Source organism: Pangasianodon hypophthalmus, chromosome 6, assembly GCF_027358585.1.
Source record: "Pangasianodon hypophthalmus isolate fPanHyp1 chromosome 6, fPanHyp1.pri, whole genome shotgun sequence".
In the NCBI taxonomy this organism is placed as follows: Eukaryota; Metazoa; Chordata; class Actinopteri; order Siluriformes; family Pangasiidae; genus Pangasianodon; species Pangasianodon hypophthalmus.
The window spans coordinates 14,010,743-14,035,901 of NC_069715.1; the positions used below are offsets into that span (position 1 = coordinate 14,010,743).

Consider the following 25,159-nt stretch of genomic DNA (forward strand, 5'->3'; position numbering starts at 1 on the left):
CTCTCAGCAATGTGATTTGAGGTCATGGCTGGCAGTTTTATTTAATTCCTGATCTCAGTTCCAGATAGCTGATAAGTAAATGTGATGATTTTACATGTGATACAGTGAGTTAGGGGTGGCAAAGTGGTGCACAGGATTTCACCTCACAGCTCCCTGGTTTGATTCCAAAAACATATCAGTAGGTGGATTTGCTACCCTAAATTGCACCTAGGTGTGAATGAGTGGGTGAATGTGTTTTGCACGGTGCCCTGTGATAGACCAGCATCCCATCTAGGGCGAAATTTCTGCCTCGTGTCAAGTGTTCCTAGGATAGGCTCCAGATCCAGCATGACCCTATAGCATAAAGTTGTTACTGAAGATGAATGAATGCACAAATACAGTGAGTTAGCAATGCTTGAATCATCATATGTGATACTTGGGATAGTATTGACATGTATAACAACAAACATAAAAACTCATAGGGGGGAAAAAAACTGCACATTTGTAATAACAGCACCTTGTAAGCCATGCAGCCCATGCTTCTCCTGGCTGTGTTGAAAGGACAGACTTGTGAACTGACATGCTGAGATTCAGGACATCCCTGAGTGTTTGTATAGAAAGGACATGTTGAAACAAGCCTGCATTTGAGAACACTCAGAGCCACTGCTGCCTTTACCCCTCCCTATTTCTCCCTGACTGCTGGACATGAGGACACGTCTCACTTTATAGCCCAATAAATACCTTTCAAAGTTTTCCAATTGTGCAATCTGAAAGCAAATTTGAGCAGTTTATATCTTCTACGAAGCATAACCAGTGTTCTACATTAAAGTAAGCCATTAGATGTGGGTAGAAAAAACACTGATATAGGGTTCTCAGAGAATATATACTGTATTCTGTTACAAACATGACAGAATATGTATCAATATTTGCTCTTAGAAATGGCCTTAAAACAAGAAATTGTAATATACATTTCTTTATAAATAGCCCAAAGGAAAGGCAACACCTAAGTCAGGATGTGTTGTGTACGAGTTATCCGGCCTAAACCTTCAAACTATGGGCTGAATCATAAATGGCTACCTACTTCGTATATAACTGCACTACGTAGGGTAGAATATGATCGGTTCTTTGTATAATGTAGTGCACTAGATACCGAGTATGAGGGCATTTGGGACGGAGACACGGTCTGTGCATGAGTCTATAGAAGGAGGAGGAGGGTGATGGGGAGGGTAATGGGGAGGGTAATGGGGGCGGGGAGCGGCGACATTACTGCGCTTCTGCACGCAATGCTCTACAGAGTTGCTGTTTTAGCCGTCAGCTAAATGTCTGTTGCAGGAACTAAAGTTTCGTTAACTGATATTTGGCGGATATTTTGGTGAAATCCTACGGGATTACTTTTTCAAACAAGCGATTGACTGAGCGTGCAAAGAGGCAGAGAGGTGAAACGAACATGTCTATTCTGCCGTTCACACCTCCGATTGTGAAGAAGCTCCTCGGATGGAAAAAGGGAGAGCAGAATGGACAAGAAGAGAAATGGTGTGAAAAGGCGGTGAAGAGTCTCGTGAAGAAGCTAAAGAAGACGGGGCAACTTGACGAATTGGAGAAGGCCATTACTACCCAGAATATAAATACGAAATGCATAACCATACCGAGGTATTTAATCACGACGGCACGAGCCGAGTTTTGTTTTGCTAACTTGTAACCATCTAACACTAGTTAGCCACCTAGCAATGTAGCAAGTCCGCCAGCTTGCTAATATCGTAGTGGCTATTATTGTAACCTTTATAGAACTGAACGAGACCTAATATACCTGTAGACACACTTTTTATCAATATTTATACCGGTTAGATTTTCTTTATGAATTTTTTTTATCAAGTACATACATAGTTAATGTTTATAAAATAAAGTTCGTGCATGTTGAAATTTGACATAGCCAGTACCAAAGTAAATAAGCTGGGCAGGTTACTTGGTGAGCTGTGTTGACCTTTCTCTAAAGTAAATGACACTACCAAAATTATGTTATTAAACCTTTTCGTTGTATACATGCATATTTTATAAACTGTCCATAACTAAACTTAGCGTAGTATAAGCAGCATTACATGTTAGCTAGGGAGTGGAAGAAGATGAAGAAGATAAGCTTGTTGGCGGTTGGCTAAGGTTAGCTTGTTTTGCCTAACCTAGTTAATTTAACTTTAAATTTTTAAGGTTTTACAATAACTACCTAACGTTTAATGTTTCTCAGAAAGTCAGCTAGCTGCTCTGGTGTCTAGTTAGCTGTGACACGACTTAGCTAGAGCGTTGTTTGCCAGTTAGCTACATAGCTAGCAGTCTAACTTCTATTGGTTTGCTGTGTGGTTTTATTTATTTATTTTTTTTAAAGTGCATTAAGTAATGAAAATGGCTAGCTAGGTTATCCGAAAGATTTTAATCAACTCACCCCCCACAACACTATCAGCTTAGCAGCTGTTATGCAACATGTTTAACTGGGACAGGAGCTCTGTGCTCTGACACTTCATGCTAGATCAGTGTGTGTATGTGCAGCCCTAACACTAAAACAAGCCAAATATCACACACACATCACACACACATCACATGTGTAATCACACGTAACCTAGCTAGCTAACAAGATCCAAATGGTTCATCTCAGTTCCCTGCAGCTATTCTGTTATGCAGTTTAATAAGGAATGTGTTGTGAGAATGATTTCAGGTTGAATGTACTAGTGGAGGCTTGTTGAACTTCCTGATGGTGTTGCATAGTTTGTGCTTTATTTCACTTTTTTTTTTTATTTATTTTTTTTTTAATACAGGTAGCTGCTGCACAGTATGGACAGAAGTATTGTGAATATGCGTATATAGCTACAGGTCGTGATTGCCAGTTGTCCTACTATATATTAGAACGAACCAGTGAAAGTGTTTTGTTGTGATTAAGGATTGGCCTGTATTAGTGTGTCCAGTTCAAGCCAAGTTCAAGCCCGTGCCATGATTTTATCACAAAATCTGCGTAGATCGCTGGCATAGACACGGATGTGCCAGGACGTGCCTGTGCCACAAAGATCTGCAGCTGGCACAAACACATTTTTATTTTTGAACCAGACACATCAGGCATACTCTTTAAAGAGTTTAGAGAGTAGTCATAAGCACTAACTTTGGTTTATTTGTTGGGCTATTGATGAGCAAGGCGAATCCTGGTTAGCTGGGTGAGTCTTTGAGGGATCTGTAGTATTTGCTGTCTGATTTCATATTTTGTTAGACTTTGTGTTTGCAAGAAGATAGAACTGATAAAAAATCTAATCAGTTCACTGATTCACTTCCGCGGGGGACACAGTGGCTTAGTGGTTAGCACTGTTGCCTCGCACCTCCAGGGTTAGGGGTCTGAATCCCCCCCTGACCCAGTCCAAAGACATGTGCTGTGGCTAACTGGCATCTCCAAATTGTCCGTAGTGTGCGAATGGGTGTGTGAGTGAGTGATTGTGCCCTGCAATGAGTTGGCATTCTGTCCAGGGTTTCCCCCGCCTTGTTCTCCGAGTCCCCTGGGATAGGCTCCCTGTGTAGGATAAGCGGTATGGCAAATGGATGGATGAATTCACTTCCGCTAAAGTAATAATTGGCATTTCAGTGAGATATTCTCATTATGACTTTATAGCTCCTCACTTCTGGAATAATGCTATGCGAGTATACGTCATTCCCCTGGGATAGGTCTGGCGCTACAGTATCAGCTAGTTAGAAGGAAAAATGGTGTGTTGGTGTAGTTTCCTTCCTGTACACCATTCCTTTTGTGAACAGCTGAGGAAAAAATGTATTTATTTAAAAAAAGGGTGGTTTTTGTGCAAGATGTATGACAGGCATTTTCTGGGAATGTTTTACTAACACAGGGCTGTTCAGTGCTGGAATTCTTGCTATGTCAGACTGAGAGAGAATGTGAAAAGCATATACAAATATGAGCCTACCACTCAGATATATCAGCTGCCTCCTGGTGATGACCCTGTGACCTCGGCTCAGACGTGCACAGCGTAACTCCAGAAACACTCGGTATCTCACCATGAATCTTGTTAAAGTCATCAAGCGTGGGTGAAGGTTTTTTTTTTGTTCTCCATATTTAGCTAGTTTGCTAAGCTTCTGTCAGGTTTGTTTAGATTCGTTGGGGTGTGGCGTATCTGAAACACTATTGGTTGTTGTGTAAATCAGTCAAGCACTTCAACACGCTGTCAGTCATGTCAACATATGGAATCAAATCAGGGCTCTCAGACAATTTCATGGCACTTGAATTGTGTTCACTTGCGTGAGGGATGCAAAACAGGACACAACACCTGCTCAAGTCAAGCAACAGAGCAGTTTTTCTCCCCTACCCAGTCAACTATATCACGTCATTCAGGGTTGCTTCCTTGACAAAAAGTCAGCCAAAGAAAAAAAAAATTGTCTGAAAGATTGTTCTGGCTGGTGTCTTTATTTTCTCTCTATGTCTCTCAGTGGTTAAGATGTTGGACTTCTGATCGGAAGGTTGTGAGTTCGAATCCCAGCACCACCAAGCCTACACTGCTGGGCCCTTGAGCAAGGCCCTTAACCCTCAACTGCTGAGTTGTATAAATGAGATAATTGTAAGTCGCCCTGGATAAGGGCATCTACCAAATGCCGTAAATGTGTAAGATAGCTTTCTGCTAGACTTATTAATTTGCCGAGTTTCATCAGTATCATATCTGCATGTTCCTGATTCTCAAAAGTCATTTGTGCGTGCTAATTAATTTCCATGTAGTAAAAATTGGCTTTGCCATTCCAATACTTTTGGAGGGGACTGTAAGTACACTGTGTTTCTTTATAGGAAGACTGAAATTTATATTTTTGTCTACTTCTGAGTTTGTTAGTGATTACAGGCTTTTGTGATATCAGTGTTGTGCAATATAAATGTAATAATAATGATCAGCAAATATTGTGTGGAATCACACAGTCGTGCACCATACAGGTTTACCTAGCTAGAAACAGAATACACAACATAATGCGTCCCAGTCACATGCTTACTGAGAAGTTCAGGAGCAAGAACAAGGCTGTGATCTTTTAGGAGCAAAATCATAACCAGATCTGCTTCTTCACTAAGCTGGTGTTCAGTAAAAAAGATTTCTATGCTGGCATTAACGCTCTTGTTTATGTAGTACTCTGTGCGCAGACTTAAAATCTTGAAATTGTTACTTGTACTCTGCAATCTCACATTTTGTGGACATGTGACTGCGAGGCACAGACATGCTGCCGTGGTAAACAGGAGTAACCAACACTGGAACTAATGATTATTTTCATAATCGATTAATCTACTGATTTTTTTTAAATTAATTGATCAGTTGGATTATTAAAAAAACTGTATTGAATACCAAAAAATTCTCTTACAAATCTTTATTTGTAGCATTTCAGTCAACTAATACTACTACACAACTGCACTCACCCTCCACTTTATTAGGAACACATGTACAACTGCACACTCATGCAGTTATCTAAACAGCCATGTGGCAGCAACACAGTGCAAAAAACCATGCGGATACACATCAAGAGCTTCAGTTAATGTTCAGATCAAACGTCAGAATGAAGAAAAAGTGTGATCTCTGTGACTTTAACCATGGCATGGATGCCAGATTGGTTCGAGCTGCCACGAAGAATGTAGTAACTCATATAATCACTTTTTACAACCGTGGTGAGCAGAAAAGCATCTCAGTATGCACAAAACATTGAACCTTGAGTTGGATGGGAGAAGACTACGTTGAGTTACTTTAGACTTCCTGTCAACTCAAACCAGTCTGGTCATTCTCTTCTGATCTCTCTCGTCAAAAGTGTTTCAGCCTGCAGACCCTCTGCTCACAGGATGGTTTTTTTTTGTTTTTCTCACCAGTCTGTGTAAACTGTAGAGATGTGTGAAAATCTCAGGAGATCAACAGTATCTGAAATACTCAAACCAGCCCATCTGGTACCAACAACCCTGCCACGGTTAAAAGTCACAGAGATCACACTTTTTCTTCATTATGATGTTTGATGTGAACATTAACTGAAGCTCTTGATCTGTATCTGCATGATTTGATGCACTGTGCCTATGTTGTGAGGCCAAACAGTGAAGTTCCCAAAGTTTAGAGGAGGTTTTCACTGCTGTAACATTTCCATCAAATGGCTCTTAGTCTAATTGAAGTAACATAGCATGCCACAGCTTCATAACAGTCCAACTAATTGCTAATGAAATTAGTTGCCAGATATTTTTATTGAATTTTACCATTTTGTTGATTAGTTGTTCCAGCCTTCGCTTATAAGATTATGTGGTGTTATGGTTGTAATGAACTATATTCAGTTCCATACTGAAACTGCAGCAGGTCTAGAGCTCAAACCAGCCAGAATAAGAGCCTTGTCATGTTCTGACTTGGGTTGCTTTATCTCCTAAGCCACAGTAAATAGCTCAAATGAAAGCATTGTAAATATGCTTTATGGAGCTTTAGGAACTGCTTGAGCTGATGAAATGGGAATAAGACTGTTATAATTCAGGAAAATGTTGTCATGCGGTTCAGAAAAAGACACTGAACACAGACAAGCAGAATATGTATGTAATTACTGTATTAGTACATTACTATCTATAATTCTGTGTTATTGTATACAGTTATTCATCATTGTTGATTTTCCCTAGAACCATTATCTGTGTTTTTTCAGTTGGCAGGGAGTTATGTTTATCAGCATGGTAAACAAACAGGGGCTCCACCTGCTTGTTTCATAACTTTGTACTGCATGATTTAACAATCTGAGCAATTTATGAACAGTCATGTTTTACAGTCATGAGCAAGCTCGATGACTCTAAGTAGGATTTATTGAACACGCCGGTACAATCAGACCATTCAGTTTAATCGCTTGTTAAACCTACTCTTCACTTCTGTGTTCCTTTTTTTTTTTCAGGCAGGAGTATGCCATAACAAAGAATGGTATTAAGAGGTGAAATTATGGTGACATGACGCATGGGCGGAGGTTTAATACAGTAACTCCATCACCAGTCAAATAGGATCTAAAACAATAGAAGGAATTGCTGCAATCTACAATAACAGTTTTCCAAATTCTGCAGCATAATACATTCAGATTTGAATTTCTTAAGGGTTTTTGCATTTCTGTGGAAGTAAAGCTGACCTTGAAGCTTGAGACTGTCAGAGACGCTTCTTATTCTTTGGAAAAAAACATCAGCACACATATTTGTAACAGATTTTTAAGACCTGTACATCTGTATCTTGAATCTCAAGGTACCCTAGCTTGTCCACACTTGTCCATTCCTCTGTGTGTGTATGTGTGTGTGTGTGTTTGTGTGTCAGCAGTTGCTTAGTCAGAGGGCAGGCAGACTGTTTAGGCTAAGGAAACAGTGAGAAAGTAGGTAGAGAAAGCTTACTGGGAAACCCCAATAATGATTCATGCAGTATTATTAAATTGAGCTGAGTTCACTGAGACATGTTGGTGCCTAAAGTCACATTATTATGTGGGAGTGAAAGAAGTGTGCTGACTTTTACTGAAGATGGAAAGTTAAAGAGATGCAAAAACAAATTTTTGTGTGTTACGTTGGTCTGCAACAACTAATAGACATAATTGTTATTATATGCTAATAAAAAATAGTAGGCAACAAATTTCATTATCAATTAGTTGGACTGTTATGAAGGACTCTACGGCGCAGCGTGTCACTTATTTCAAAAATGCATTTGATGGAAATGGTGGCACACGTCACAACAGAGAAAACCGAATAACCAAAGTCCTCACATATAACAAAATACAGCACGCTATTTTTTTCACCATGTTTTCCCCTCTACATTTAAATTGTCCGACTTGATAGCCATCACGATAGATATCCTGATACTACTGTCAGTTGTCCCAAGCTTATTAGGAACTCTTTACATAATGCTCTACTGTTGGCCTAACCTGTGACATAAGCTGTGTGTTCATGTGAGTAATATTTCAGTTTCTAATCATTTGTTTGTGGGAATGTAAGAGACAGTGGAAGCGTAATGTCCTCGCTTGAATCATGCTTATTAACTGCCTTGTATTTTTTTTTTAGCTGTCCTACCTTATCCATGTTACTAACTGTATCACACATTTATGGCCACATTTGTCCATCTTTCATGCCCTATCAGAAAACATTATCTTGTGCTACTTTGGCCAAGAAGATGGTCCTTTGTATGACAACTCAATGGGTTGAAAACGTCATAAAGAATATTAGTCTACGAGACAAATGTTTTCTCAGTTCTAAACGTAACTTGTGCTATGAAGCATTTGCGGTATGCAGTGTTGGGCAGCAAGTAGCGAAGTTTACAAATAGTTAATAGAGTAGTTAGTAGTCATTAGTTAAGTAAATGCTACATTTTAAAATTTTCTTAGTATGCATATATACTATATCACCATATAGTTTTGGGTCTGGAGTCGATTTCACACACCAAAAATTTATTTAGCATTTATTTTGCCTTTATTTTGAATTTGTCTCATTGGATTTAAAAAAAAAAAAAAAAAAAACGGGCTTGAAATGCAGAGGAATACATATAGTTGAACTATAAACTGAAATGCATATCGTTTCATTTGGTTGACGTAATCATTTGATTATATTTCTCGTGCTGTGATGGATGATCTGATAAATATCAGTAATGTTGTATTGTAGTTAGTGACCTGTCATTTAATTAAGCTTAGTGAAGAGTTCTGTAGTAGTATGAGTTGACAGAAATGTGGCAAAGATTTTGTTTAAATATATTTTGTGTTTTAAATATTCTAAAAAATCATTTGATTAATTAAAAAAATTCAATAGATTAATCAATTATGAAAATAATCATTAGTTGTCAGTGTTATGTACTTTTTCTCATTTTTTACTACTGTTTTGTTCTCCTTTTTGAAAATGTAATATTGAGGCTTTGTAACGGTTTGACCACACATCCTGCTTTAGTACGATCTATGTGTAGAGGAAACCAACACTTGTTTGCTTATAAACTGCACTACATGCTTATTAACTGTTCAGTCAGCACTCCACACACCATGTTTCCTATCATGCTGCTTCTCTTGACACATTTGTGTGTTAGGTCAGTTTGATCTGAACACGTGAATATGGGTGTTTTGAATTTGGAACATAGTGTTGTTGTGATGTCGTTTTTGAATCCATGGCGATTATCTCCATAGAGATACAAGCAGGAATATCGCAGCCAGTTTTCAAAATGAAAACTAGTATTTAAGTATTTTCATCATCCCCAGCAGAACAATCTAAGGCCAAAGCTATTGTACATGTGGATTTGTTTGTTTTATTGATAAACACACACACAAAAGCACGCGTAGGGATTTTTTTTTTCTTTTTATGAAGCAATAAATGGCTTCCAATTTGGGTGAAGTCTACTTGTAGCAAGGCTGATCTAAAAACATTTGGAAGCCAAATAAATAATAGCCATGTACAAATTCTTTTAAAGTTGTGCCTTGCATGGAACAAAAAACTGTTTAACAAAAGTTAAAAAATATTAAACAGTAGCAGTGATTTTAAATTCATACTCTATTTCACAATCCCTTTTAAATTTCTTGGTAAGCAAATATGAACCTAGTAAGTAAGCACCCTGCGTTTGTTGCTAAAGTGGGCGTACATCTAACTCACAAGCAGCACACACACATAATTTTACACTCCACACAACAGTGTGTGTTTGCGTGCCGTGTGGCATGGTTGCTCAGAGGCAAGGAATGCGGCGTGGGCCCTGGGGAGGGCGTGGGTTGCTGTTCGGTTCGTGGTTTAGCCAGTGAGCTGGGGGTTAGGGGTGGAGGGAGAGGGTACAAACCATGAACAGTAGTGCAGCAGCAACAGAAATGCAGCATGGCAGGATCTCAGGCTGTGTTTACGCATGTGCGCCAGAGAGAGAGAGAGAGAGAGAGAGAGAGAGAGAGAGAGAGAGAGAGAGAGAGAAGAATGGCTACATGCTTTAAGGTGGCTGTGAAATACAGAGTAGAGAGGCCAGCTCAGGAAATGACCAGCTGCTCTGAGTTTACTGAGGTCAGGCGTCTCTTACGCAGTGTTTTTCCTCTTGATGCCTTATTTAAAAACAACTTCCAGCAGCTCTTCGACTTTTTTTGGATGGCAGAAGTATGCATGGTCAGTGGTCAGTGAATTGGAGCACCACAGCACAGATTAGGAAGTGTGACTAGTTGAGCTGTGGATAGGAACTTCATGGGCTGCTGGTGTACAGCGGAAAGCAATGAGGTGACCGGTCAAACACACTTCCCAACTTTTCTCTCCACTAGCTTTCAGTTCTGCCTTTATTAACCACAGTGGCATCCATCTATTTATGTGTGTATCTGCTTAGGCTTGCTGTTGGTCTCAATAGTGACTTGTCTGAAAAAGTGACATTTACAGTCTGTAGCCTTTAATGCTTTAAATTTATATGTATTTATTTTAAAGTAGGCAGGTTTACATAGCACTTAAACAGTTTCATCGATTTGAAACTGAATGTGAAGCTGTGTGAGTTTGTAGATGAGGGGGCAGGGTTGATGCACTTGGTTTTGACTTTGAGCTGAATGGGGGTGTGCTGTGTGTCTGGGCAGGCCGGGGGGTTACTGTGCCTGCACCACTCAGAACAGAAAATGAATTGTAGACTGCCGAGTGACTAGAAGACCTCAGACTTGGCCTTTGTCTGTGGGGACGGGGCTACACAAAAGAGGCCGCTGGCCTTCTCTTTCAGTCCACATTCTCGTAGACGGGCCAGTCAACAGCTCTTTGTGTTCTGTTTCATGGTGAATGAACTATGCGCCTTAAAATACGTAGATGAGAGCAGTGTAGTTTCACTTTTAAAATCTCTAGCAAGTTTTTTTTTTTTTTTTTTTTTTTCAGTTATAACTTCAGTTTTTTCCTTTCAAAAAATGTGAAAAATATTCTGCCTTTGAGCAACTAATTCATTTTGTAGGTTTGAGTTTCACAGTGCCAGATCTCAGGCATAGGCTTTGGTGTTTTTGCGTACTCCCTTGATGTAATCTCACACTTTTTTTTTGGTTAGGAGATGTTTATTTAATATTTATAGAAGGAGTCTCGGTTGTAAGTGCTCTAACGCACGGGAAGGAACCCCCACCCCCCAGGGGGTGTATTATTTTTCATATAATAGCACAGTCTGTCGTGTGTTATTCCTTATGTAATTCATTGCAGTAACCTCACAGAGGCAACTTATTGTAAGTTTTAAGGTCTTTTATTTTAACTAAATGGTGTGCTGAAAATGTGGTGAGGTGAGAAATAGGTGCACTATTCTAATATCTTTCCTTATTCAGTACAAACAACCCCAAATGTGGATGTTTGTCCCAAATAAGGTCATGTTTGGCTCAGTTAAGTATCTTGGCACCTTGTGCCATGGCCCAGGAAGCTTGAAGCTGCTAGCACACAAGCTAAAACCTGAAACTCTTTCAGGATTGTTATCATGCCCACACAAATTTGTTTTCCAGGAACCCATACTGATATTCCTCATATGGGAAAAAGTGACTATAAAAATTATGTTGGATACTGAGAAATAGGTATGGTCTGCCTCTTTCTGGATTTTACTCTCTTTTTGTTTGGCATCCTTTAAGATTATGAAAGTCACTGAATTTTAGGTTGGGGGAGTGCTAAATGTGACTGTTGTTTTGATCCTCTCTCTCTCTGTCTCTTTGTTCTCCTACTTCAGTCACGCACACATATGCCGTCGTTTTTGATCTCTCAGGCCCTTGAGAAAATGATAAAATCCTGATCTGTAGTGAGAAATGCTTTAAGATAATTGAGCTCTTTTGTAGGGCCTGTCGTTGGTGACAAACTAGCAGCACTCCACTTTCACACCAAGTGACCTATTAGCAAGCAGCTGTGTGTTCCACTCAATTTGTCTAACTGAAAGAAGGGTGAGTTAAAGCCTCCTGCTCTTCAGCTTGAATGCAACTCACATCATTTGAATATGTTCACATCATAATAGCAAAATCACTAATAGCTGAAATTTCAAAGAACCTGTTTCCAGTATCATTTTGATGATTGCATTTTCTGAGATGATTGCTTGTACTTTACGTGCTGCTGCTGTCAGACATTATTATCAAGAAAAAAAATTCCCACACCATTTAAGAATGATTCAGTTTGACTATTACTGGGTATTGGTCCTGACAAGATTTTTATTTATCATAAATATATTTCATTTATTAGCCTTGATGAGTGGCGTATTAAAGGCTGTGGTGCAAGAGCAACCCAAATGGCCTTTTCTCTGTTGTCACACCATCTGCATCACTGGCTAACCTGACGTAATCACTGGTGAGGGGGTGCCACTCACAGAAATATGCCCTGTGTTATTTATTTGGCAGTAGACGCTATATAGAGGTGGGCATTTTGATATTTTTCCACAGCTCAAATACACAATAGTTGACAGGTCCTTTAATCCACAGGAACTTTTTGCAAATTTATAAAGCCTGTTCACAGGCTTATAAAGTCTGTTATTTGGCTGTTCTGTATAACACGGCCTTGTTGGTTTTGCTCTACATGTGTTTAAAATTTCAAATGACCAGTGTGAATTGAATGAAATAGAGTCACAGGCAGTGTGAATCGAAAAGTTTGGCCTGCAGAATAATTAAAGTCATTGTTCCGTTTCTTAAGTTTTGTTGTTTGACACTGGACTTTGGTGGATGATAAATTTGTTTGAAAGACTTTTATTCGATACTCAGTGAGGAAGCATACAACCAGGTTCTGCACGCTGCATTCAAGAAAGAAATAAATCATGAAAGTGAAAAAAAAACCCAATAAAAAAAGTGTCGAGTTTGGAAATCATGGCCACATGTGCAGCAGTTTGCAAGACCGAGGTGACAAGCTGTCAGGGTGATGCAGTGAGCTTTACACAACAAATAAGTCGCAGAATCACTGAGAAAGACTCTGGAACAAAATGAAGGACTGCTTACACTATATTTGAATTTTTACCCATCATATTTTATAATTTTGTTTGCATGTGATGTTGATTAGGTTATTCTGCTTGTGATCAGCATGTTTTAGAACAGAATTATGTTAAAAAAAAAAAATCTTTTCAAATCTTTATAAATGAAATCTTTTCATTTGTATTGATGATAATGTGAAATGAATTGTGGTCATGTGACAAGTGTCAGACCTACAATTAAATAAGAGAATATAAGAGTTTACAGTGTATAACACCATGACTATAATGAATAACATCTGACCATTTGAAGCATTGTGCTTTATCTATAACAGTGCCTTGTCAGAAGAGCTATTTAAAACAAAATCTGATCACAATTCATTTTTTAGTATTATCTATTGCTGTCATCACAGGGGTTGGACAAGTCTGTAGTCCAGAAACCCAGAACAGATTTTGTGTCTAGTTTTTGCCTGAGGGACAAGTGGGTTCAGGAGGTTGCTGTGACTTTAATTTCATTTGACATATATGTTTAGGCGTATCTGTTAGTGTGCACTACTTGTTCCTGAATCCTGCTACACAAATCTGGCTGTTAGTAGTAACTATTTGTACCATACAGAGTAATTAACATGCACAGATTATAGACAGCAGTTTTAGAATGAGGAACAGGCAGGGATGAGGAAGTACTCACAAAATGAGCAAAATTCAGTACAGTGCAACACACAGTCAGCTTGCTGTCAAGCACATTAAAATGAAGACACAGCCAGAGTCTAATGAATTTTTGAATGCAACGTGAGGAGAGAGTACCACAGCTCTTTAGCCAAAATATTAGACAAAGACTTGCTACTGTGCAAACACCATGTGCTGCATCAAAAAAAAAAAATGATCAGGTGAGAATGAGGACTATGGCCACAGTCATTCCTTCTCTTTTATTCCTCTTATCCCTCTTTATTAGTGCCTCTAACTATAACTAGCTTGCCATTGTTTTGGCGTAAACAAGTCCACTAGAGCTTTCAGTTGTCCAATGCACTAGCTAGTGAATTTATGATTTCAAAACCACTGCATCAGCTTAGAACTTTAATGGCCATGCTTCAGAAATCAGATATGTAAGGTTTATTATTGCTCCAAAGTATAGCACATGAATATGAGGTCAAGCTGAGTCTTCAGTCCATTTATAATGATGATGTGCTCCATCTTGCTTAGGTCTTTGGATGGGCGTCTGCAGGTGTCTCACAGAAAAGGCCTCCCTCATGTAATCTACTGCCGGCTATGGCGCTGGCCTGACCTGCAGTCACACCACGAGCTGCGTGCTATAGACCAGTGCGAGTTCGCTTTCCACATGAAGAAGGACGAGGTGTGTGTCAACCCCTACCATTACCAGCGCGTGGAGACACCAGGTGAGCCCTCTTAGTAGAGCTATGTTTGAGACAAAGTCCTGCACATTTGTTATTCTTTGACGCTTTAGATTTAATCACCCTTATCAAATGGTACAGAATGCTATAATTAGTCTTGTGTTGATTCGTCTTTGATTACCACTTTTTTGTGTGTGTGTGCGCGCAGTTCTTCCTCCAGTACTGGTTCCCCGACACACTGATATCCCTGCTGAGTTTCCCCCGCTGGATGACTACAGCCATTCTATCCCTGAGAACACCAACTTTCCTGCAGGCATAGAGCCTCTGATCAACTACATACCTGGTGAGTGCAAAGTGGGGAGAAAAATCACATAGTCATACAGACAAGCACTCTAGGCTGCGTGTACGTTCTTGTCTCTTGTCTCTTGTCTTTTCAACTTAATGATTTAAACTGTTTTGCCATAATTAAAGGGAGGATCTGGGGCTCCTTAATAAACTTGCTGAAAGTGCATGAGACACGAGTGGTATTTCACTTTCATGCAGCCTTGTAGATTTTGGGAAATAGAACCATTGACAAGTAGGTATAAATGTATGATCAACATTTATGAGAATGTTCATGAGCACTTAGAGTCAAGAAATCAGAAATCTCAAAGAGTCTAGATCATTATTTGAACTTCTTTTAATAAGCTTGCTAAAAAAATACTGTTACTATAAAATATGACGCAAGTAAAAAAAAATCTAAATAAGGACTTGAATAAAAATGATAAAATATTTAGTAAAAAACTATCCAAGTAGTGTGTTACTTTACAGATGTGAAATCCATGTTGTTAAAATGTGTATTACGTCATAACGATAGCACTTCTATCTGTGAAAGAATGCTATGCAAGGAAGTATCTGCTTGCAGTATCTAGTTGACATGAACTATGGATATCCAGTTCAAAGCTTTATTACTCTCTCCAACTTGCACGCATGCACAGATGCACATGCACTAAATAACCTGGTTACACAGCTCAAATCAGGCTTGAATCATATTTGAGTATTCTGCTTTCATGTCTGCTTAATCCGATGAACTGAAATTAGATGATGCTGAAATTAGATGGTGCTTGGGTTACGTGTAAACAAATTTGTCTGTGGCTTTTAGCCTAGCATTAGCTTGTAGAGTGCCTGGTCAGTACGGCAGCAGACATTGTAGGTAGTTGTCTAGGAGAAAGTGCTGTAAATAAGAAAGATGCAAGTTACCAGATGGTCTGATTGACTCAACCAACACATACATGGGGCTTCATTTATTAATACTGCTTAAAAAAGTTCTAAATAAATAAATTGGTATTCACTGATGTGTATAGGCAGGTCGAACAAACAAGTGTAGGTAATGAAGATTAATAAATACCAGTTGCTCAGTGATGTTGCTGGTTATTTAAATACAGCCATGCCTGTAACTGATCAGACATTCAGCTCCAGAAATATCATCATTTTATTATTATTTCTCTTAATTTTTCAGATTAAGCTAATTGACTATAAAGACACTTTTTTCATAGCCTGTCTTTTTTTTTTTTTTTTTTTTAAAACCATCTTTAATAAGGGTAATTGTGTATCTTATCATCTCTTGAAGAGTATATAAAAACATGCACTCTGGGGGCTCCCTTGTGGCATTCGCGCTATCGTCCAGAGATTGCGAGTCTGACTCCTGACGACGCCACAGCCATCCATTGCCGGGAGCCTAGGGAGCAAATTTGGGCATGTTCTCCAGCTGGGAGGGATGGCATACTCTCTTTCCCCTGTAGCTCACAGTGACTGTAGCCAATCATGGGCATCTATGAGCTCATGTATGTGGAAGAGGGCAGATAGAGTGATACAGCATGGGCAGCATGATCCTGTGATATAGCATGGGCAGCAGTTCAAAAAGATGGTGTGGGCTGGCTTCACATTCCTCGGAGGAAGCACATATTAGTCTTCCCACTCCCTGTTTGGCCAGGGATGGGGTCTATTATGGGGGAGAGCTGGCTGGTGGGTGGGAGCTGGCAAATGATCAAGCTTATGATCAAGCTTGTAATTTGTACATTGCATAAATGCACCCTGGATTGGACTTCGTTCTGTTGCAGTTGTTTAACAATTGCATGTTCCCAGAACATCTAAATATACTTACAGTGACCATAATCAAATACATTTTGGACTGTGGGAAAACCAGCAGTTGTGTTAAAGTCCTCTGTGTCACATGTGAAGAGGAACTGTACATTGGTTTTGCACAATTTCAGAAATGCCTGTAGTCTAAAACATGAATGAAATAACTTGGATTCACATAAGTATTGCATTTGTGCACTGGGTCCTAAATGAATTCACAAATTTATCAGTAGTAGTTTTGAGAGTAAGTAGACCAACCACTTAGCATTTTCAGCTGAGAAATCAGTCCAGCTCTAAAAAGCACTTTCCTCAAATTGCACAAGGTGTGAAACCCTGAAAGAAAAATTCCCACTTTCATTTGTGAATTTTGTGAAATCTTCTGCATTTCTGTGAAAACAGAATTCACAGGACCAGTTGGTTCATGACTGAAATATATATATATATATATATATATATATATATATATATATATATAGTATTTTTCTAATATGTTTATAATAGTGAAGACATTAGGTGTTGGATGATGTGTATAATGGTGTTGAGCATGTACTTGATTTACCTTTATTTCAGAGACACCCCCTCCAGGGTATCTCAGTGAAGATGGTGAAAGCAATGATCAACAGAATCGCAGCATGGACACAGGTCAGAGCTTTCTTTCTCTCCTCCATATGTCATTCTGATGAGAATATTCTTATTATTATATTACATAACTCTGATTCATTCTAACATGTTTCTGTTGCAGGTTCCCCAAACTTGTCACCTAACCCTGTTTCCCCTGCAAGTAGCAACCCTGGTGAGAACCACCACACCAGTTACTTCTTATATTGAGCACACACATTACAGCTATGTCTAAAAACTTTGGTCAGGCAGCCGAGAAGTAAAGATTCTTTTCATTATAAATTTGAGAAATCTTCCTTCCTTGAATTAAAAGCAAGCTTGACAGCCCTGTAGAGGAATCTCTAAATTCCTCTCGAGTTTGGTCTTTCCACCCACAGAACACTAGTCTAATATGGAATATCTGTGTTACATTATCTCCACAAAGGGTGTGTGCGTGTATGCGTGCGTGCGTGCCAGGGCCTTTATGATGTGATTAGTGTGGGTGGAATTGCACCTCTGCATTGCTGAGGGCTTGCCACTGTTACAGAGCAGCAGCTGATTACACTATTCAAACTTAAGCTCTATTGTGGCCTACTTTGAACATAAATTGCCACTACATTTGAGCTGGGAAACTAAGTTTACACCTACCCCCTTGCAGGTGCCAAAAAAACCGCAAACAAAAAAACAGTCAGTTATTTTCTTTGAGGTGTATTTGCACTGAATATTCATTTTGTTTTCTGTTGATTTTGTAAGGAAATAACAATTTCTTCATGTGGGAAGTTTTTTTACTTGTTAAAAAAGTACAGCCCAGTTGGAGTTTGTTCATTTATCTATGGTTAAAATATGATTAACATTGCTTGAAATATCTCGTTGGTGGAAGTACTCTCGAGTATGCGTGTATTCCCTGTTTGATGAATCATATTAAGCTAGCTTTACACTGTATGATTTTCAACCCACAGACCAAATCCCACATTATAGAAGAATTTTGATTGGAGTTGGAGTTTGTTAGTCGTAAAACACAGAATGTGACATGCTCACCATTGGCCGGTTAAGTGCTACCGCGACCAAAGAAATCTGATGACAAACTGAAGTTCTAGCAGTGTCAGTAATTTTTTTTTATTAAAATAGAATGACCCTCGTCTAAAAGCCAGTAGGAGGACAGCATAGGATTACGCAAAACTGTGGCAAAAGGTAAAGAGAACATGCTTGACAGAAAATATCCTTACTACCTCAAGCTGACTTTGAAGAATGTTTATGTGGATTGCACAGGTCTATAGTTGCAGGATCTTCATCGTATAATTTGACATGGAGAATATTCTGTTTTAGAATTCAGCAAAGATTTTAGTGGGCTTATCTGATACAGTGTGACAAGTAGTAATCTTAAAAAAAAAAAAAAAAAAAAAAAAAAAAAAATTGCACAGTGTAAAACCGGCTTTACAGATAGGATGGTAGTGGTAACTGAGATAAGTTAGTTCAAAACTAACAATGTGTAGAATTTTGGTTGTACCACAGACAGTTAGGCACACCCTAACTTTATTAGTGTAACTGTCAGTGGTACAACCAAAATTCTACACATTGTTAGTTTTGAACTAATTTATCTCAGTGTATAGTTTAGGATAGACTTTACACCCTGACTTGGATGTTCATCTAGTACTAGCTGCAGATGATTAATAGTTTAACATGTACTCAAAAACAGCTACAGGAGCTGACCTCTGGGTGGAAGCCACAACACACTGTGAGTGTTTGTGGGTCATAGTTAACCTATCAATGATGCTGTCAGTTTATTTTTATATTGGGCAATGAGTATGTGAAGGAAATGTGGTAACTAAGAAGAATGTTTCTGCTTTGGTGCTCAGATGTTTGTTACTGATTTAAGATGACATCAGAACACAGGATGTTTTCTAGAAAATTGGAACATTGTGAGACATCCCTTGATATTAATGTCTGTATTATTTTAAACTGTGTGTTTGCACGTGGCTGTATTAGTGCATGTAGCATGATGTGTGGGTGGTTAAAGAGCTCAGAGAAGTCAGTGCTCCTGAGGTCATACTGTACAAGGCTTTGCCTCTTTGCTGTAAGCCTCATATGAAAGGAGTGTTTGTTTCTGTCCCTTCTGTGTTGTGAGACAGCCCAGGGTAATTTAATAATCATATCCTGCCATGGCATTATTCAACCGCTGTAGTGAGCTATTGTGCCCATTTCTTTACATATCACTGCTCACAGAACCTACAGTATATTGCAAAGTGTCTGAATATTCACTTTAAAGTATGTACTTGGGTGTACATTTATGTTTTTGTAGTTACTTTTTCTATTTCTTAATTTCTTATTTTCTTTTTGTGTTGATATGCATGCGTGTCTTAGATCTGCAACCGGTGACATATTGTGAGTCAGCGTTCTGGTGCTCCATCTCTTACTACGAGCTGAACCAGCGGGTAGGGGAGATATTCCATGCCTCGCAGCCCTCTCTGACCGTGGATGGCTTCACTGATCCGTCCAATGCTGAGAGATTCTGCCTGGGTTTGCTGTCCAATGTTAACCGCAACACCGCTGTGGAGCTCACACGCAGACATATTGGTACGACACCTCAGCATTTATACTTCTGCTGGCCATTTGGTTCAACACGCAATGCTGGGCTTGTGAAATGTGAGCTAAGATAAAGTTAGATGTAACCTCTTTACATACTTAGTTACCCTTTCTTCTCTCTCCTACCTAAGGTCGGGGAGTGCGGCTGTACTACATAGGTGGTGAAGTGTTTGCAGAGTGTCTGAGTGACAGTGCCATCTTTGTCCAGAGTCCTAATTGCAACCAGCGCTATGGCTGGCACCCCGCCACCGTGTGTAAGATTCCTCCAGGTGAGTCAAGCACACACAAAACACACAGCACGCCTTGTGTCAGCAAGCTGTGATTGATGGCATACACTCTTGAGGGCATGCCCTTGATGAATCATTCATGCATGCTCAGACGTGTGTGTGTGTGTGTGTGTGTGTGTACCTTTTTTCTTTCAGGCTGTAATCTAAAAATCTTCAATAACCAGGAGTTTGCGGCTCTGTTGGCTCAGTCGGTGAATCAGGGATTTGAGGCTGTGTACCAATTGACCCGCATGTGCACAATCCGCATGAGTTTCGTCAAAGGCTGGGGAGCAGAATACAGGTGAAAACACGCGCACATGCGCGCGCACACACAGGCATTATAAACTATCGGCTGCAAACAGGTTTAAAATTAGGTAGGTTATAATGATGTTAGATTTTGACTTTGTTTGGTACTGAGGGTCAGCAGGCACTTCAACAGCTAGGAAAGACTTCTAAGATGAATCTCTTTCCGAAATCTTTCCGGCTCCTTCTCGTTAGGCATCACAGCCGAGGTCACTGAGGTCATAGCTGAGGGGATTGTGCAAGGTGTGACTCATGAAACGTGTGTGGTCATTGCCAGAGATCAGCACCGAGCTTTTAATTTACAGCCTTCATCATTAAGAAGCATGCTCATCTATCTCTCCCTCCCACCTTTAAAACACACGCACATACTCCTAATCTGTCACTTCCTTGCCTTCACCTTTGACACACTTGACTGCTGTTCCCTCATCACTGTTTGTGATGAGGGAACTTTACCACACACTCTCTCTTACTCCCCTTATCTCTTACCATGTATCTTTCTTGCTGAGAAACATCAAACAGCAGAGGTCAAAACTCCTTTACACATTCATGGTTGTGGTTTGTTATTGGGAAAGTGGACTGGTTATGTGGACCAGATGGAACTGAAATCTATCCACATGCGATATGGAGGAAGAGTCAAGTTTGTCAGCACTTGGCATCACTTGAAATGCCATTGTGATTCACTGAGGGAAGTTCTAAGTGAAGAGAGAGCATGAGGCAGCAGGAGAGCTTCATCTAACAGGGGAGGAATGCAGTAGGTGGGTGAGAGGGTGTAGGAGGTATCAACAGAGATATGGAAGGTGAGATCTAGAGAAACCTGTTACATATCAGTCTCAAACAGTGATATAGAAAGTTTGAATATGACCTGGCAAGATATGCTTTATTTGTTTATATACCACAGCGTAGTTAAATTGTCGAGTCATGAGGCGTGCATTAATTTTCTATAACAGAATGGCTGTCAAGGCTGATAGATTTCTGGTTGTAACATAAATGATAGGTTTGTATTAACGTGTTTGTTCTATTACGGTATTTTTCCTATAATAATAGCTCACACAAGCTGTGTTTTTTTTGTCTTGTTAACTTTGAGAGAGAGAGAATGCAGAACAGGCTAGTGAGCGAATATCTGTTAATAAACATCTGTAACATAAGTGATATCAGGAACAAACTTGTCTTGCAGACTTTCAGTTTAGGTGTTTCACATTCACATTAAGTATAACTACAAACAGTTAAAAAGCATGAGATCATACATTAAAAATTGTAATCATTGGCAAATCACTGTCGTATAAGTGGAATAATGCTTCAGACCGTGCTATTATATGAAAACAATCCACTTCCAGGTGGTGCACAGCACAGTTCGTTGTGTGTTATTCCTTAATTAATCAAAAGCATTTTTGTGCAACAGCTATAAGAAGCTTGTATTGCTTACTCTGATTCCCTTTCTCTGTAGGCGCCAGACTGTAACCAGCACCCCCTGTTGGATAGAGCTACACTTAAACGGCCCCCTGCAATGGCTAGACAAGGTGCTCACCCAGATGGGCTCACCCAGCATCCGCTGCTCCAGTGTGTCATAGGAGACCCAGCACCACCGGCTTCACAACCAGGAACCACCACCCGCCTGCATACTAACCGAGAAAACATGAAAAGGCTGGACAGGCAGACAGACAGACAGACAGACAGACAAACATACAGACATACAGACATCCTCTCAAGTGTTTCCTTTTAGTCTCACTCCACTGCTTGCCGGTCCAGTCATTCCCATACACACAGAGTTTTGAGCACTTTCTGTTGCTGATACCTATACAGCATGGCTTGTATAGCTGTGCATGAAATGTAGGTTTGTTTTGGTCATACAAAGATAGATATATATTTTGGCTGTTTTTTTTTTTTTACATTTAATTTTAAGCTTGGCTTAAAACATGAGGTATTGAACCTTACAGAGTTTAAACACTTTTCATATTCATTGAAGATGGATATGGATATATAACTGGTGAAGTAGATTTTTATTATTAATCACATACATAAAGCTTGCAGTACTTGAAAAGCTGCAACACTATGTAATTTGGGGAAACTATCTGAATTTCTCTCAGGCCCAGCAGTTTGCTGTGCATGCATTTAGCAATTTCATAGGCCCTTAACCTCAGAGGGTTAGTACTGCATCCCCACGGCCTTCATTCAAGTGGCTGCGTGGGAGTATATCCCTAGCTGTTGGCTGTTTTAAAGTGAACAGTAGCTAGGTACTGCTCTTATGGTGTGTTGGCGCTCACATGCCATATTGGGCTACATGCACTGAGCAGTTCAGCACAATTTATAGGATGGTTCAATGCTGTTAACCTGGTTATTCTTTTTCTTGTAGTATGAAAACTAGATGTCTGTCTCTTTTCAAGATGATATAAAGCACCTCTTGATACAAGATGTGATGCCTGAAAGATGTATTTAAGATTTATGTTGTGACTTGGAGCTGTTTTTATGCGATACCATGTAATTCAGATGCTACTAATTTTTTTTTTTTTTCGACACTGGTTCCAGAAAAATATCCAGCAGGTATAAATCAGTATGACACGTTTTTGCTCCAATATTACCCGGAAAAGGTTTTACATTTACAACTTACTGCTGTGCTATTAGGGGAACATTGGATGAATTGTGTTTGTAGTGCCCAACAACACATTTGGGATTTGGTAAGGAACTTATCAAACGTGCTGTTCTGTAGAGAGGCAGATGTCTTGCAGCTGCAATTATGTTTTGTGTGATAAATCATGTTTTAAATGTTCCGCTGTTTTACTACATCCGAGAAATAGTCAGCACACGAGCCGGCATAGAGCCTTTGTTCCACTTTCTTTATCTTCAGAGCATGTGAACAGTTTCTGATTTTCATCAATATAAAACTAAGCTCAAAGTCAATGGTCAATGGTCGAGTAGACTGCATTTAAAAGACCAGCGACAGCTTTCTCAGTCGTTCTCCATAGCAGGTTGCAGTGCAGTTTACCTGGTAATGGCTACGTGTGGCTCACAAGATCAGACTAGGAAAATGTGATAAGGGTGTCCCAGAAAAACAATGTATATCATTAACTATGCGTTAACCTTAAAAGCCCTTGGTTGTAATGTTAGAAGCCCTTGGTATGTTTTGTATCATAAATACTGAAAATGGTGCATTTTTGTGGTACTTAGTCCAGTGTAGCACAACCTTAACCATGTGAAGCACTTGTCTTTACTACTCTATCAGAGAGTAAACAAATCATTCTCTTCAACGCTGGAAATTGGAAGTTTGTCAGTGACATAACTGTATCCATTGTTTCAGAAAAACTGAAATTTGTAAAAAAAAAAAAAAAAAAGAAAGAAAAAAATAGATTTTGTAATTCTTATTTTTGCATAACAACCAGACAGGAGAGTGCAGCAGTGTATTTTTGCTGTCACTTAGTGTATATTATTATGTCAGAGCCTGTAAGAAGGGCCCCAATGAGTAGCACAAACCCACCCATTTTACATTTATTTTTTCCCCCTCTCTCTCTCTCATGCTTTTTGCTTCGCTACTTCTTGTCTGCAGCCTCAGCTTTACTAAAGTGTTTAGGCATTGAAAGCCTGATGAATCAAGAAACATTGCACGCAGCAGCTACGGCTATTCAAGGCAGTATATGTAGTATCAGAGAACCAGGAGGAACTCCTGTTTTTTATAGAGTGATTGTCAGTGGTTTTTTTTTTTTTTTTTTTTTTCTCTTGGCAGTCCTAGTCAGATTTCTGAACCTCGAGCTTCAGAATAGCTAGACCCAGGCTGCCTGTGGGTGGCTGGATCAGGGCCCATGTTTATCAAGCGTTTAACAGTATGCTCATCCAAGATCATTGCCCTCTACTGCTTTTACCCTTACTCTTACTTACATATATGTGGATATGAGAGTAGGCCAATCCCATCTGAAGTTCCTTTGTTCACCGATATTTGTTCACCGATATATGGATGAAGACGGAACACTTGCTCTCACTATACGTACACCTTCACATCCTATGGGTGCGCCGCAGTCGCCTGTGGAGTTAATTCACTCAGTATACCGTTATGTATGGCACATCAAACAGAGAATTCAAACTCAGGACCATCTGGCCACTTGAAAGAAAAATACTTCATGCACACATTATACTATATAGTCAATTCTGTGTCACTGCCAATTATTTTTGTGTCAAAGGAAATGGATGGTCTATTGTAAATTGAAGACTATAAAGATATTTTTGAAAGAATGTTAGGATGAGGAAAACACTGCTGGCAGCTCCTGATGTGTGCTCATATTTTTTACTACAGAGGTTGAATTCTCACATGGGATGCTCTGTTCTCATGGCTGGATTGTTTTTGAGCCAGGTCCTATCAGTAAGATGGGCATATTATCTTGTATGTAGTCTAAAGATTATGATTATATAATTACACTGACTGGATCCTTTTGATTAATTGCATGGTCTTGCAATTCTTGAATTTCCAACAAAGATCAGCAGTTGCACTTTGTTTGAGCAGGCACACTTCAGACTGCAGCTGCCTCCTGCTGATAGCTTAGGCAATTACATGTTGAAATATTGCTCACTCTGTTTCTCTCAAAGCTCTTAGAAAAAACTTGCTTATGAAAAATGAGCTTATGTCATCAATGAAGTCATAAGGAACTGCATTTACAGAATTGATCCCTGTGGTTTGATCTCCCTTTAACATAGAACCGTAAACTCTGCGTCCAGTGCTGTGGACCCTGCTAGAGCTCCTGTAACAGTGTCAGCAGTGTCCATGTAGGGTCATGATTCTTGTCATTTTTTTTCAAATTGAAATACTGCTTTGTAGTATCATGTTCTTATCCATACACTCATTATGTGAGGCAAATGTAAATCTGTTTCTGTCTTATGGTTTCAATACGTAATAATTACCCTTATATATTTTTCAGATGTTGCTTAGTTTTTGTTTGCCTGAAATGTGCTTACTCTCTGCTACTGTACCTACATAGCTTTTCCTTACATTAACTGTTTAAGCTATTGTTATATTGCTTCATTTTGTTATTCAAAAATTTGTAATAAAATATGTATTTTAAACTGGATTTATGATATATTTGGGCAATCTTGTACGTAGGGATCTTCAAACAGAATTTTTATATAT

General features: G+C 39.3%; 1 protein-coding gene across 1 annotated transcript; it reads left to right on the forward strand.

Annotated features, from left to right (window-relative positions):
- The first annotated feature begins 1,228 nt into the window (after positions 1-1,228).
- On the forward strand, positions 1,229-25,100 carry smad3b (SMAD family member 3b). The gene is made up of 9 exons (XM_026927477.3): positions 1,229-1,629; positions 14,037-14,230; positions 14,394-14,528; positions 16,874-16,945; positions 17,046-17,096; positions 19,262-19,474; positions 19,615-19,752; positions 19,906-20,050; positions 21,497-25,100. The coding sequence occupies exons 1-9, from the start codon at positions 1,427-1,429 to the stop codon at positions 21,618-21,620; spliced, it is 1,275 nt and encodes a 424-aa protein (XP_026783278.1). The 5' UTR covers positions 1,229-1,426; the 3' UTR covers positions 21,621-25,100.
- Positions 25,101-25,159: the final 59 nt, after the last annotated feature.

What these genes read in the sequence shown, in the direction of transcription:
- smad3b (XM_026927477.3), top strand. Translation starts at nt 1,427, where the DNA reads ATGTCTATTCTGCCGTTCACACCTCCGATTGTGAAGAAGCTCCTCGGA. An exon ending in AAATGCATAACCATACCGAG is followed by an intron (nt 1,630 to 14,036) that starts GTATTTAATCAC and finishes CATCTTGCTTAG; the next exon opens with GTCTTTGGATGGGCGTCTGC. An exon ending in GAATCGCAGCATGGACACAG is followed by an intron (nt 16,946 to 17,045) that starts GTCAGAGCTTTC and finishes TTTCTGTTGCAG; the next exon opens with GTTCCCCAAACTTGTCACCT.